At 41.6% G+C, this 15,160-nt stretch overlaps 1 protein-coding gene across 2 annotated transcripts in view; it reads right to left on the reverse strand.

The window, feature by feature from the left end:
• Window positions 1–15,160, reverse strand: part of dip2ca (disco-interacting protein 2 homolog Ca) — a 228,952-nt gene that overhangs the window by 12,986 nt on the left and 200,806 nt on the right. For both annotated transcript variants that reach the window (XM_034703282.1, XM_034703283.1), the window contains exons 24-31: window positions 11,727–11,807; window positions 11,146–11,269; window positions 9,115–9,236; window positions 7,851–7,962; window positions 6,905–7,014; window positions 2,116–2,246; window positions 1,679–1,847; window positions 935–1,105 (exon numbers count right to left, since the gene is read on the reverse strand). In XM_034703282.1, the coding sequence (XP_034559173.1) occupies window positions 935–1,105; window positions 1,679–1,847; window positions 2,116–2,246; window positions 6,905–7,014; window positions 7,851–7,962; window positions 9,115–9,236; window positions 11,146–11,269; window positions 11,727–11,807 (1,020 nt within the window). The remainder of the gene's footprint in view (window positions 1–934; window positions 1,106–1,678; window positions 1,848–2,115; window positions 2,247–6,904; window positions 7,015–7,850; window positions 7,963–9,114; window positions 9,237–11,145; window positions 11,270–11,726; window positions 11,808–15,160) is intronic.

The raw sequence follows: 15,160 nt of genomic DNA on the forward strand, positions 1-15,160 counted from the left end.
TTAAAGTTACTAACCATAGACCTTGCTGGAGTCCCTGAGCTCCCTTGTCTCGTAGGTTCCTCTGGATCTCTCCTGCTGTGGACGTTCCAGACTCCAGCTGCTACAACTACTACTATCCATCTCACCACTATCATCTCTCTCTCTTTCTTCATCTCCCTCTATCCCTCTCTCCAACTCGGTCTCAGCAGATGTGTGTCTAACATGAGTCTGGTCCTGCTGGAGGTTTCTGCCTGTTAAAGGAAGTTTGTCCTTGCCACTGTAACTTGCTAAATGCTGCAAAGTGCTCTGCTCATGGTGGATTAAGATGAGATCAGACTGAGTCCTGTCTGTAAGATGGGACTGGATCTGATCCAGTCTTGATGTTGGGGCTGTGTTAATAATAGAACATAGAGTACAGACTAGACCTGCTCTGTTTGGAAAGAGTCTGAGGATAAAGTTTGTTGTGATTTGGCGCTTTATAAATAAAGATTGATTGATCCTGCATGTTCTACCCAGAACAACCCCTCGCCCAAACTAAATGGAGTACTTTGAGTTGTGAGATCAAGCTGTGAAGTACATACTTGAAGGCTTCATGCTGATGTTTGAAGCATTGGGTCACTAAATTTGATGAACTGGAAGTTAAACTGGCTTTACCTACAAACTCCAAAAGTTAAAGGAAAAGCCCTCAAAACTTGTATCTGCAAACCAATAGAGAGTCCGAGCCCTCCACCCCCAAAAGTAGCGACTAACAAGGGAAAATGTTCCTCACTGTGTGCAAAGTAGCTCTCCATTGCAGACCCCGCTGACGGTGTGATGTGAGACTTTAAATAATCAAAAACCCAGACAGTGTTAGCATCAACACGGCCCATCAAGCTGCAGCCTCAGCGACTTTCTAACTTTCTGAGCAGCCGTGTAAAACCAACACAAGGAACAAAGAGGTGAAGGTCGGACTGACCTGCAGGCAGATTGCCAGGTTGACCCTGCAGCCGAAGGAGGTGCTGACGGCTCGAGGGTGGAGTCCCAAGTCCTTGAAGAGTTTGGAGAAGGACTGCGTCAGGGCGGTCCTTGGACGCTCCTCTGCTACAACCACACAGGTCCTGACCCGGGACAAATCCAGCCCTCGAGACTGAAAGAGATCAACCAATAAAAAAGTTGTTTTTTCCCCAAATACTCTTCTCCACTTTTTTATTTCTGAGACCCATTTTTAATGATGGGTGTGATTTATTTTAGATGCAAATACATTTGTTCTTGCGAGGGAATTGCTTGTAAAGTGGTGTAAAGACGCAGTAAGACAAGGATTCTTGTTGGGAAACTGGAATGGCGCTAATGTGAGGAACGAATTGCACGAATGGAGCGATCAAATCAGCATGGAGATCCTCTGGTGCCGTATGATGTGAAGAACAGATCAGCAGAGTTCATTCATTTGGAAAATTGAGGTGAAATTGATCATTTCCGTTTGCGGCTACATCGACAACACCTTGAATAAAAAGGAGCTTGCTTCGAGGACAGTGAGTAGGGAGGTCGGATTATCTATTAAGATGTGAAAACCTTTGTCCATCACTTGATTCTGATTCGGTTGTCTCAGCAAGTTAGCAAGTTCAAGTTACTCTTTGGGAAAACATAAAACATTCCAGCGTCCGGTGTGAAAACCAAAACAGCTGCAACAGTATGTCCTCTTCCAAACACAGCTCCTCCTTACCTTCAGAGAATCGGTCTGCAGGCCGAGGCCCTTGGTGCAGAGCTCCATGACGCTGTAGGAGCAGAACGTGTCTCGGACTTTGTACTGACTGACAGCTGAGAGCCAGAGAGCCGGGTTCACCTCCAGCTCAGACGGAGGGATCAGGATGGACTGGTGACCTGAGTACACACTGCAGAGGAACAGCAGAAGAGAGAGGGATTACATTCAGTCGCAGATTATTTAATTCTTCTAAAAACGTCCACAAAGATGAAGCTAAGTGTTTTACTCAACACCGGTGTTGTGGTAATTCTGTTGTCCTAAGTACCCTTTACTCATCAAGACCCCAAAATATGTCAGAACTTGGCCCAGATGTTTAAAAATACAGCACAATCCCATTTCAATCATGCTTTGTTATTGATGTTAATGCTTGTCTCAATGCATGAGTTTGTTTGTCTGACCTGCAAAGGCACCAGAGGACGAAGCCCAGGCCACAGTACGGGTCCAGGCAGATGGCGACCTCTCTGGATGGGTAAAGCTCGCACTGCAGCTTGATGGAGCGGCAGAAGGCACTGGTGGCTGTGTGAGACATCTAAAGAGCAGATATCAGCTGATGTTAATAAATACACTTTTATAAGGGAGATAGAAACAAACTAAATGTGTCTATTAGCTTTACAGTGAAAATTATGAGTTATAAAAAAGTGTAGTGAAAACAAGAAAGACAAGAATGGAGTTTTTTAATTTGGCTTTGAAGTGTTGAAAGTCAGATCGGATTAAGGTCATCAGGCAGTTATTTTGATTTATACACAGTATATAATTTGGATATGACCTGATACAATAGATATAAATGAAAAAAATAGGATTCAATACGATACGTCATAAGTCGACGCGTTATAAGTCGATTCATTACGTTACATTATGTTATGTTACAATACTTAACGTTAAGATATGTTACACAACGTTACAATGCAAGTCAATACATTACATTACCTTACGTTAAATCACGTTATATTACAATACAATTAGGGGTGACCCCAAATAGTCGGATATTCAACGATTCGTTCTAACGAGCCTTAGTCGACTGCCAATCTCATAGTCGAATATTTGCATATGAAATGTGGATCATTCCATTCAAACCATAGGGGTGCTCAATGTCTAATTTTACATTATTTTCCTGTTTCCCGTAAAAACAGTGTCTCATATATCCTATTTTGATTTAAATATAGACTTATTTAATGTAATTCTGAGAACAGCTCTTGAAGTGTTAAATCTCCTTAAAGTGGTAATTAAATCTCCCCTGGTAATTAAAGGTGGACTCTCCCATTTAGCGGGACCTGTGGAGCAGACGTACCTCAGCTGGTCTTTAAATCATTCTTAGCTCAAAATGTCAGAAATAAAACTTCAGTTGATCCTAAAAACTAGTGATGAAGATGAGGAGCAGCTTCATGAAGAGGGCTGTGAGATCAAGGATTACCGGACCACACAAAAACTGTACGGGGCCAAAAGAACCAGGAGGGATACCCAAAGCTGTCTGAAGCCTCAAAAACAATCCACAGCATCCCATCCACCTCCACATCATCAGAGAGGATATTCTCAAAGACAGGATTTACAGTCAACAAAGCAAGGAGCGCTCTTCTGCCCGTACACACGATGGCTTTCCTCACGTACAGTTTGAAAAGACTCAAGCGGACAAAGATGAGATGAAAGACTGTTTTAAAAGGTTCTGTTAAGAGATTTAAAAACCCTTTAGCTGGTTCAGGTTTGATTTTGAACATTATACAAATGTTTAGTCTTAAGTTGGACAAACCCTCCGCAGTGCTGCTCTCTGCTGTGTGAACACTGTTTAAATATCTCCTGATTCCTTATTCTATAACGACGCGTTGTTCCATGTTTAATGGATGGTGGTCTTATTTGAGTTTTCTCTCCTTCATCACCTCGTTGTTTTTGCAATATAGATTTAAAAAATCTAAGTTTATACTTATAATATTCTGTTGTCCCTTTTACTTTAAGCTATGAGTCTCTTAATTGTAAAGGGTTATGTGTAATATTGTCATGCGGTCACCATCATGCAGACTTTGGGTCAATAAGGAAAAACAACAAACATTCCACTATTCATCGACTATGGGCAAAATCTGATGAATCAGATTCAACTAAGCAAATCCTTAGTCGGGCTCACCCCTAAATACAACACATTTTATTATTTTACGTTTTCTTACTTTACATTACGTTACGTGTTGCTACCTTACGTTACATTATGTTACATCATGTTACATGAAATGATGTTGCATAAGGATATCTTACAATAGAAGTCGATACATTTTGTTACCATATGTTACATTAAGTTACATTACATTGTTACCTTACGTTACATTACATTATCTTGCATAACAATACAATACAAGTCAATACCTTACTTTTCTTTCCGTGTAACGATACGATACGATACAAGTCAATACATTAAGTTTCGCTACGTTACTTGACATGTTACGTGTTACCTTGCATTACAATATGTTACATTACAATACAAGTCAATACAAGTCAATACATTACATGTGATGTTACTTTACGTTACATTACATTATGTTGCATAAGAATATGTTACAATAGAAGTCAATACATTTTGTTACCATATGTTACATTAATTTACATTACATTATCTTGCATAACAATACAATACAATACAAGTCAATACTTTACTTTTGTTACGCTACAAGTCAATGCATTAAGTTTCGCTACGTTACTTGACATGTTACGTGTTACGTTATGTGTTTACGTTATGTACCTTGCATCAGGTATTGTTTCATTACATTATGTTGCATAATGATACAATACAAGACAAGGAAATACTTTACTTTTCGTAAAGTGTTACATAATACGGTACGATACAATACAAGTCAATACATAAAGTTTCACTACTTTACTTTTCATGATACGTGTTACTTTACGTGTGATGTTACCTTACGTTACATTAGTTTACCTTACATTACATTACGATACATTATGTTACGTTTTGTTACCTTACCTTATATTACGTTACATAACATTACGATACATTAAATACCAGTCAATGCATTACGTTACATTCTGTTACATTATATTACATTATGTTGCATAGCAATAAAATACAAGTCAATACTTTACTTTTCGTTACGTGTTCAGTTACAAGTCAATGCATTAAATTTTGCTACATTACTTGTCATGTTACGTGTGATGTTACATTACGTTACATTACATTATGTTGCATAAAGATACAATACAAGTCAATACTTGACTTTTTGTTATGTGTTATGTTACGATCAAGCGGCAAACTCCGGTCTCAAACGATGAAGCCAATGCGGAAGTGCTATAAACTGCAGTACATAGAGAATTCGCTTGAGGCTGGCTGCAGAAACACCCGAAACTACGTAGATATGAATGGGAAAAAGACGATCTTTGCAGCATTAATAAACATGTTTACAGCCTGGTTCAAAAAACGGCTTGGCCCTATGAAGCTAATCTCTCTAATGGCACACACTGTACGGGGGGTGAATTTTTTTCGAACGTGACGGTTCAGAAGATATTAAGATTACGAGTTTTGCCCAAATAAGGACATGACTGACGTGATTCCCGGTCGGGAACACACAGCCATTGGCTAAGGGGCTCACACTACGTCACACTCTGCCTAGTTGAGTTCTGCATTTCCAATATGGCTGCTGCCGTCGATTTGCTTCAAAACAGCTCTCAGGAACAGATGGGTGACGTCACGAATACTACGTCCATATTTTATACAGTCTATGGTTACGATGCAAGTCAATACATCAAGTTTCCTTATGTTACCTGTGACGTTATGTTACGCTATGCTAAGTTAAGCAATGATAAGTTAAGATACTGTCAGTATAAGTGTCACTACGATATAATACAATATGTTACAATATGATACAATTCATGGCCCGTGATAAACAAAATCACGATACCATGATTCTTTGATAGTTTTAAAACGCAAAGACGACCATATAACGATTTGTTACGACATCTGATCATTCGAAAAACTCAAATCACCCCTAAAAGGCAAAATGTAGGATTATTGTCATTAGCGCCCCCTCAAGGGGTCATGAAGTAATGAACCAAACTGGAAGATAAATGTTGTATTACTTTTTTAATGAAATGCTAGTATTTGTTAAAAATTGTACACCTCAGTCAGGACGACGGTGTCTTCACCAAGTAAAAACACAATATTTGATTCATATGATACTTTGTTCAGCCTGAAAATCTATGAATTGGTAAAATACATTAAAATATCAGTTTTTATTTATTAATTTTTGTTTGTTTGTTTGTTTTTATGATGTTTTAATGATGAATGTTTTTATTATCTGTAAGGTGACCTTGGGTGATCTGAAAGGCGCCCAAAATAAAATGTATTATTATTATTATTATTATTATTATTATTATTATACGATTAGTCCATCTCTATTACTGCAGCTACTGCATTTACTGGACACAACGATTAAATGTTAAAATGTGAAGGAATAACTGGATATTTTTGTTGTCTGTGTTGTCTAAAGGATATTTAATTTGATACAAAGCCAATGCATCCACAGATTATTGATCAGAACAACACAATTCAGACGTTGGATTCCATGAGCAGCAACGTCCACCTTGTTTTTCTTACTTTGGTTCGGCATCAGCATTCCCGTTGCAGCGTTAGCACTCCAGCGTTGACTGATTTGCTCATTACGAGCCATGATTGAACATAATTAACAGGCAATCAAGCAGCACATGAGAAAACAAGCTGGCATTGTTTCCTTCTGCCACGCTCTTCCTTGTTGATTAGCATGTCCCTCTCAATATCGTCATTAATGAGGCCATCCTCTGGTTTTTTATGGTGTTAATAATGCAAGATGACGAAGCAACAATTGCTGATGGTGCTGCATTGTCATGATAAATGTTCTGCTTTATTCTGTTGAAATTAGGGCCAAAACCCCAGAAGCTCTCTTGAGAGTGTGTAGTAATTTGTAAATGAAATATGTTCTGTGCATAAATAGCAATGATTGGGATTTGGCCCTCATTGACACGTTCTTAAAACAGCAACATCTGCTTGTAAAACGTGATAAAAATACTGATGTTTTTAATTTCACAGTGAGGTTGGATCCTTTAACGAGCCCTCGGATGTTGCGTTTTTGAAATGTAAATTAAATGTAGTGTTGGTTTTATCTTTGTTTTGCACTGGGAGTTATTATTTCACATGAAGATGGTGAACATGTTTGTGTTTACCTTGACTCCAGCGAGCATGCCGGTGGTGGAGACACTGAAGTCCAGGTAGGCCAGGGTTTCGGGGTTGGACGGTTTGTACAGTAGAGGAGGTTTCTTCTTTGGCAAATCATCTGAAAAGAGAAATTTAACCTGGTCCCATCAGAGCTGCTTTAATTGTTCGTACCCATCAGAGATCTCATTCATTTAGGATAGGAGCAAAGAAAATAACTAACTTGCATTGAAATCTTTAGAGAAATATTCATACCTACCTACAAAGCTCTTAATGGTCACGCACCTTTGTATCTTAAAGAGCTCATAGTGCCTTATTACCCCTCTACACTACGCTCCCAACATGCAGGCCTGCTCATCAGAACAACAACAAGGTAGTAGGGAGGTAGAACCTTCAGTTATCAGGCCCCTCTCCTTTGGAATCATCTACCAGTCAGGGTCCGGGAGGCAGACACCCTCTCTACTTTAAAGAGTAGGCTTCAAACTTTCCTTTTTGATAAAGCTTATAGTTAGAGCTGGATCAGGCTTGGACCAGCTCTTAGTTATGCTGCTATAGGCTTAGACTAACACAACAGGGTCCTATCTCTCCCCTCTCTCTGCCCATCACTTACTTTAACTCTTCATCTCATTAAAGTTACTAACCATAGACCTTTCTGGAGTCCCTGAGCTCCCTTGTCTCGTAGGTTCCTCTGGTGCTACAACTACTACTATCAGTCTCACCACTATCATCTCTCTCTCTCTTCATCTCCTCTATCCCTCTCTCCAACACGGTCTCAGCAGATGTGTGTCTAACATGAGTCTGGTCCTGCTGGAGGTTTCTGCCTTTTAAAGTGAGTTTCCTTGCCACTGTAACTTGCTAAATGTTGCAATACCTCAAATATAAAATGACTCAAGTAGACTCACATACTCAGATTGTGAATATTGTTATTTGGAAAGTGTTTAGCAGGATATGTAGTACCTGTGTCCATAACTGGAGGCCATGTCCGGACGTCCACAGCGGCCGAGGCTTCCTTTGACCGCAGCAGTTTACAGATGAGCTGTGTGGTCATCACACACACGGAGCGGCTGACCTGAAGCAGAACAAACAACTTTTACCTGATGAAACACATCAGCAGGAGCCGGTGAAACAAACAGCACACCTCCTTATATCCTGTATTATCAAAAAACCTCCTCAAAACGAACGGTTCAACTCAGCTTAGTGTGAGATTTACAGCCAAGTCACTGCAGCTTTGACCTCCTACATCGCCTCCTGCCAGCACTCCCAAAAGATGAACGAGCCTGGCTGTTATTCGCCGCTCACATTCATTCAATCTCCTGGTGTTTCAGACTGCTGGCTTCTTTCCCGGTTTCTGCAGGCTGTCGAATCCTTTTACTCTCTGCTCCGTCTCTCTTTGGTTTGGTAATTAGTTGAACACAAAAAGCTACAAAGCTGAGCTGTCTGTAAAAGCCAGGGTCCTGTTGCACTGTGAAAGTTTTCTGAAATTAAAGCTCCTATAAAAAGTTTTTTACTAGTTTTAAAACAAACTGAAATTAATATTGATGCTTCTATATGATCTATTAAAGCAAACACGGCTATTAGGAAGAAGAGGGAGGACTTCTACAGGTGTGGGGTTGTTTTAACATCTTTTACTGCTGCCAGACAAAGAGATTTTTAAAAATGTACATCATGTTTCGTTCAAGCGGCAACCCCCGGTCTTAAAATATGAAGCCCAGGCGGAAGTGCTAAAAACTGCAGTTCATTGAGCATCCACTAGAGGCTGGCTTCAGAAACACAGGAAACCACATACACACCCATTCAAAGAGACGATCTTTACAGCAGAAATAAACATGTTTACAGCCTGGTTCAAAAAACAATTTAGGTCTGAATAGTTAATTTCTCGATCAACACACACTGTGCAGGTACATTTTTCTATAACTCGTCATTTTTGAAGATATTAAACTTGTGAGTTTTGTCCAAATAAGGACATGGCTAACTTGGTGGACAGGCAGCACCCTGTAGCTGTTAGCGCAAAGGCTAAATGCCCACCTCTTAACCTCACGCTAGCTTGGACGAAGTTTGGTTGAGTTCAGCATTTCTAATATTGCACCCGCCGAAGATCGGCTTCAAAACAGCGCTTCAGAAACAGATGGGCATTTAAACATTTAAAAGACAGAAGGAGGAAATATTGATATTTAACTTACAGAACATGATGTTTGGAAATAAAGGTTTGAAGTGGTTTTACCTCCACGATCATCTTGACAGTGGGCAGCGTGGTGGCGATGTTCTGAGGGTGAGGCGGTCGCACCGTGATTGGCACACAACCGGCGTACAGGCAGCCGTAAAACGCCACGATGAGGTCGATACCTAAATGAAGAAGAAGAAGAGAAGGAGGAGGAGGCGAGGGTTGTAGACCATGAGTAGAACAACAGAGGGAGGAGGATATAGAGAGATAAAAGTGGAAGAGGATGGACAAGGAGGTGAAAGAGTGAAGTGAATAATTTTTCAAATGATGAAGGAGAAAAAATAAAAAATGGGAAAAAGAAAGAGGTTAAGAGAAGAAAAGGAGATGAGATTGAGGTAGAGGAAGAAGAGGAGGGCAAGAGTCAGGAATGCAAAAAAGAGAAGGAGAGATGAGGAAAAGAGAAATGCAGTAGTGGGGAAATAAAGAAAGGATAGATTAAAGGGGTCAAAGGAAAGAAAGGAGGAAGTAGAGAAGCAATGATAAAATAGGACACGGAGGAAAGGAGGGGGAAAGAAAAAAAAAATCACAAACTCACACACACAAAGAGGAAGTATTGGACGACGATTTACTGACGCTGCTTTAAAACCCGTGAATTACACGTAAAAACTTGAGGAGACGCAAGTTCTAGTCAGGCAGCACAAATTACTCAATTCGCTTCCCTCCTCCACCCCAGCTCCTCCTTTCTGCTATGTCTGATTTTACCAGTGTCATATGTATTGTCAATGATGCTCGCTCTGCTCTGCACCCCGTGTGGGTTTTGCTGCTGCTGTCCCTGCCTTGACTTTTCATGTATGCACATGAAAGAAAGGGGAGGTTTGCTCTCCCCGCCTCAGGCTTTGGCATTCCACGTAGGCACATGGAAGGCAGGGAGCTCCTAGAACAGAGGCAAACCTAACTGGGACTTGTAACACAGGCTCTGAGGGATTCTTTGGTTGGCTGTGGTCGAAAAGTTACCCCTGTGTCTTTCCCTACTACTAGTAAAGAGTAAAGAAGAAGATGCTTGCCTTTACCAAACTTTTTCCAAAGGTGCATTTCGACCAAGAGTTCCGGGATCTTTTAGCCCCCAGAACGACTTTCCCCTGAACTAAAAGGTTTCTGTGCCCCTATTGTTGTCTGCGTTTCGACAGCGGGTTGAAGTCCCGGGTAGATCAAACCAGTGCAAATCAAGTCAGTAACGTATGGAGGAAAAAAAGTAACTGCAGTACACCACCAGACCAGTAGAGGGCAGTAAAACAAAGACAAAGGCCATTCATCAGAAATGACACTATAGAAGCAGACGGACAGGCAGGTATCATTATTAGCAACACAACAGTTAGCCTGTTAGCATGAAGAGACTCAGCTGGTCTGTTTTAGATGGTGCTATATTTCATCACAGATGGATTCACTGAATCAACACGTGAGAGGAGATAAGTGCGAGTAGCAAAGACGTTTCAACACGGCTTTAAATCCTTTTGAACTCAAAAAGCCGTAGCAGAGATCGACCGGTGTTTTGGTTTAAACAGCAACCCTGTTAACTGGAGACTCTCAGCCGGATGCATCCCTCATAAACGTCTTTACACGATCATTAAATATCTGATGAGGATATTTTGAAATCTTAATAAAAACTAAACTAGTTTGCATTCCCAGGAACTCCCTCTGTGTTTCAACAGCTGTGTAAACTCCACAAACACTGACACGTTCAGCTGAAGGTCTCCAGTTTACAGGGTCACTTTTAAAACCGTAACACCGGGAGAGATGCATTCACTGTAGGCTGAGAGAAGACTACTGTTACAAGCTGCTAAATCAAGAGAATCACAGCTTCTTCTTTTGAAAAGTACACACACATACAAAAAAGATAGAACAAATAAAAACTAATGAAAGAAAGAGAAATCAAGTGAATCACAGATGTGTGTGATGTTATTGTGGACGGCGGGCGGAATAAAAATGTACAATGCACAATTTTTACTACTCTGCAAGTACTTCCGACTGCGTTACAACAAAGACTAACCGTGTAAAACTTGAAGACATAACTATCAGCTGATCTGTGTTTACCTGGAGGATACACCAGGGCCACATGGTCCCCATCCTGTAGGTGGCCCCGTTCAGCCAGCATCCCCGCAATCTTCTCCGCCCTTTTATGAAGCTGGACGCAAGTCAGAGAGCTGGCTATGGTACCCTGCATGAGGTCACACACACACACACACACACAAACACACACACACACACACACACACACACACACACACACACACACACACACACAAAGATGACTGACAGACTCAATCAGCAGTGTGTATCAGCAGATGTCATGTCATATTTTCCGTTGCTGCATCACATTGCTGAACAGCTGTAAACAAACCGGCAGATCATATTGCCATTATGCAAACTAACAAAACCGTCACCTGCAGCTGATCCATGCACAGCCTCATACAACATCTCATTCATTACAGCTATAACACCTGTTCTTTCTTTATACCTGGGACACTGTGCTGCATGCTTTGACACATTTTCGGCATCTAGACCCAAAATATGTTTAAAAAAGGATGCAAATTCACAGGATAAAGGCGTGAGTGTGTGTGTGTGTGTGTGTGTGTGTGTGTGTGTGTGTGTGTGTGTATGTCGTGAAGTCTCACCCTGGAGTTGAGTAGAGTATAAAGGACGTGGTCTGGAGTGGTCTGGGCTCTCCACTGTAACACCTCTGACAGGAAGAGGAACTGAAAACACAAACAAAACACAGGACGAGTGAGACGGGGAAGACACGCAAGCACAAATAATCAGGAAACAGTTGGCAAACACACACACACACACACACACACACACACACACACACACACACACACACACACACACACACACACACACACACACACACACACACACACACACACACACACACACACACACACACACACACACAACCATCCTGAATAAAAAGTGGAAAAGAAAAATCCATAAAATGATTCAGCAGTGCGGCTTGAAGTTGCAGACATTTTTTTATATTGAGTCTTTGCTGATGCTCTCCCTGCCTTGATTTCTTTTTGTATCATGCAAGAGAGGGAGGTGTGCTCTCTCCGCCTCAGGCTTTAGCATTTCACATAGGCACATGGAAGGGCAGGGAGCTCCCAGAGCTAAACGATACCACCAAATATAACGTATTGCATGCAAATGATTAATTCTTCTGACATGAGTGGTCCTGACTGAGCTGGTGATTAAGGTTGGTTCCTCCTTGTTAATGACCCTGTCGCCACTTGACGATATAGCCAGCGTTTTCCTGATGTATCAAAATTCCTCTAAAACGCTAACATACGCTGAATTATCCATGTTTATTTGAATTGTGGGCGTATACATAGCATATTCATAACTTATGCCCAACTATAGCCCACTTATGCTGCCTAATAACACAGATGAAGTGTATAAAAAGGCTGCCGATCATTAATGAGGATGTGTTGAAATGAGATGCTCTTCATTGGTGATTCAAAAAGGTGTGTGTTATTAAAAACTCTGCAGTCTCTCTGTGTGAGAACATGATGAGCCGTGGAGAGTGTCAGAGGAGTGATACCAGCAGGAACACAGCCTCTGCTCTGTACAGGAAGTTACACTTATTGACTGCAGTGCTTTCAAAAACATCACATTTTCAACTTAATTGAATTCAACAACAGCAGCTTTATCATTGAACACCAGCAGACTCCGACATGCTGGCTTCAGCTTCTGTTTCAGAGGCTCTGCTGTTTGACACAGTGAGGGCTCCAAGGCTTCTCCCACACACGTATACCAGCGTGCTCGAAGGTGACATATCATGCAAAATGGACTTTTTAATGGTTCTCTACCTGAAATATGTGTGTCCCTGTCATGTCTACAAACCCCCCGAGAATGAAAAAAATCCATTCTGCCCCTGTTCTGATTTCTCCACCTTTCTGTAAATGTGTGTGAAACCAGCCGTTTCAGACTTCCGTGTTTTTGTTACGTAACAACAATATCCGGTCTGTCACGGAGTCAGAGCTCGGAGCTTGTTCAGCCCATAGACTGTATAAAATACAACTCAACCCCTCCTCTGTTTTTCATTCCATGCACACATGTGTGCTAACAAGGAGATTAGGAGGGAGGCATGCTAGTTGTAGGCTGTCTTAATAAACACAGAGGTCGGTTTTACTCCCCACGTCTGCAGATTTGAAGATCTAGTGGAAGATTTTTATTTTCCATGGAAAAGTGCTCGCGCTAGTTAGCATAGCTACACAGCTACATGTCGTAGCTGTAGCTGTAGCTGTAGCTGTAGCTGTAGCTGTAGCTGTAGCTGTAGCTGTGTACCAAGACACACGTCGACATACTGACAAATAAAACGTCAAGAAACACAGAATCTGTGACCAATCGTTCAGAAAGGTCCTTCTGCCTTTCTGGCAGAGGTCGGTTTTACTCCCCACGTCTCCAGATTTGAAGATCTAGGGGATGATTTTTTATTTATCATGGATAAGTGCTAGCGCTAGTTAGCATAGCCACATAGCTACATGTTTGTAGCTGTGTACCAAGACACACGTCTACATACTGATAAATAAAACAACTAGAAACACTAAATCTGTGACCAATCCTTCAGAAAGGTCCTGCTGCAGGCGCCTCTCCGTCAGGATCAGATTCTGGATCAGATTCAGAGGGTTGAGGTAACGCTGTCTGTGAGCAGCCGTGTATATTCAGCCAACATGTAAACATTAGATCAACGTGGGCGTGGTCAGAGAGAAAACAGACCTTTCTGAGGAGGGCTGAAGAAGAGGGTTTTTCAGGCATGCCAAAATCTGATTTCAAAGTGTTTTTTTGAGCATAAACTTTAAAGACATGTTTTGGGGACCTCTTAGACCAATATATATTGATGAACAAAGCGTGATATGTCACCTTTAACCTATACAAAACTTATTTATAACTTATGCGACATACGCCAGCGTACTCGCCAATTTTTTTTATACGCCGGCATACGCTGGATTAATTCTCAAGGTGTGACAGGGCCATTATGAATTGAAGTCTACATGATACAAATAAGTCACTTGTCCATGTTGTGTTTCTGTCTCTGCTGCATTTCGTTATGAGGTACTGGTTGTGAATAACAGAACCAATGAGAGGCATCAGATCATTTGATAACAGACTAAAAACTCAAAATATGTGTAGAAACTGAATCCGATCTGAGCAAACGCGACCCTAAAGTCTGGTTCACTTGATCTGTGTGAACACAATCGTAGCGGACTAACTCCACTTGAAGAGGTGACACAAGCACGTTTCATGTGAACTTGATCATGGTCCGCGGGAGATGTGGACACAACCCTTCTCAAACACGGAAACAGACTGCTCATCATTATTTGATTCGGAAACGTTGTATCAGTGCAGCACAGGTCCATTTAATTCTCCGAGCTGTGCGGTAGATGCTGACCCAGTGTGAAAGCAGGCCATCTTGTTAGGGCATGGTACGAAACAATCAGCCCTAAAATGATAATGCCTGGGTTGACCAAATGGTCTCTCCCAACGTGGAAACCCAGAAAACTTGGATGGGAGGCATTCAGCGCTCATTCTTCTGGTTGTTGTCCCGTGGAACGTTGCTTGAGCAGTAAATCTAAGCGTTGCCTTCAAGCTCTGCTCCCTCTTCACCAAGGCAGTCCGGTACAACGCCCGCATTCGTGCCGTTGCTTCACCAACCTGTCTGTCGATGCGTTCTACCTTCACTCATGAACAAGACCCTGGGATACTTGAACATCTTCACTTTAATCCAGTCTCCACCTGGACAAGGCAATCCATCCTTTTTCGGACAGAGAGCCATGGTCTTAAACTTAAAGGTGCTGATCCTCGTCCTAACTGCTTCACGTTTTATCTGGGGCAAAGACCCCTTTCAAGAGGGAAGTGGCAACGGGGGCTGGTTCTGAGAAAACTGATTCAATTTGATGCATGAATGCTTAAGGCTTCCGTACATTTGGACTGTGAGTTCTGTACAACCGGCCATAGAGACTCTTTCCTCAGTTATCATGTTAATAAGTGAGGTACGTAACCCACAGTCTCCTCCTGGAACATCACTCCTCTCCTCGTCTGACAGGCT

Source organism: Notolabrus celidotus, chromosome 15 (assembly GCF_009762535.1).
Source record: "Notolabrus celidotus isolate fNotCel1 chromosome 15, fNotCel1.pri, whole genome shotgun sequence".
NCBI classification, from domain to species: Eukaryota; Metazoa; Chordata; class Actinopteri; order Labriformes; family Labridae; genus Notolabrus; species Notolabrus celidotus.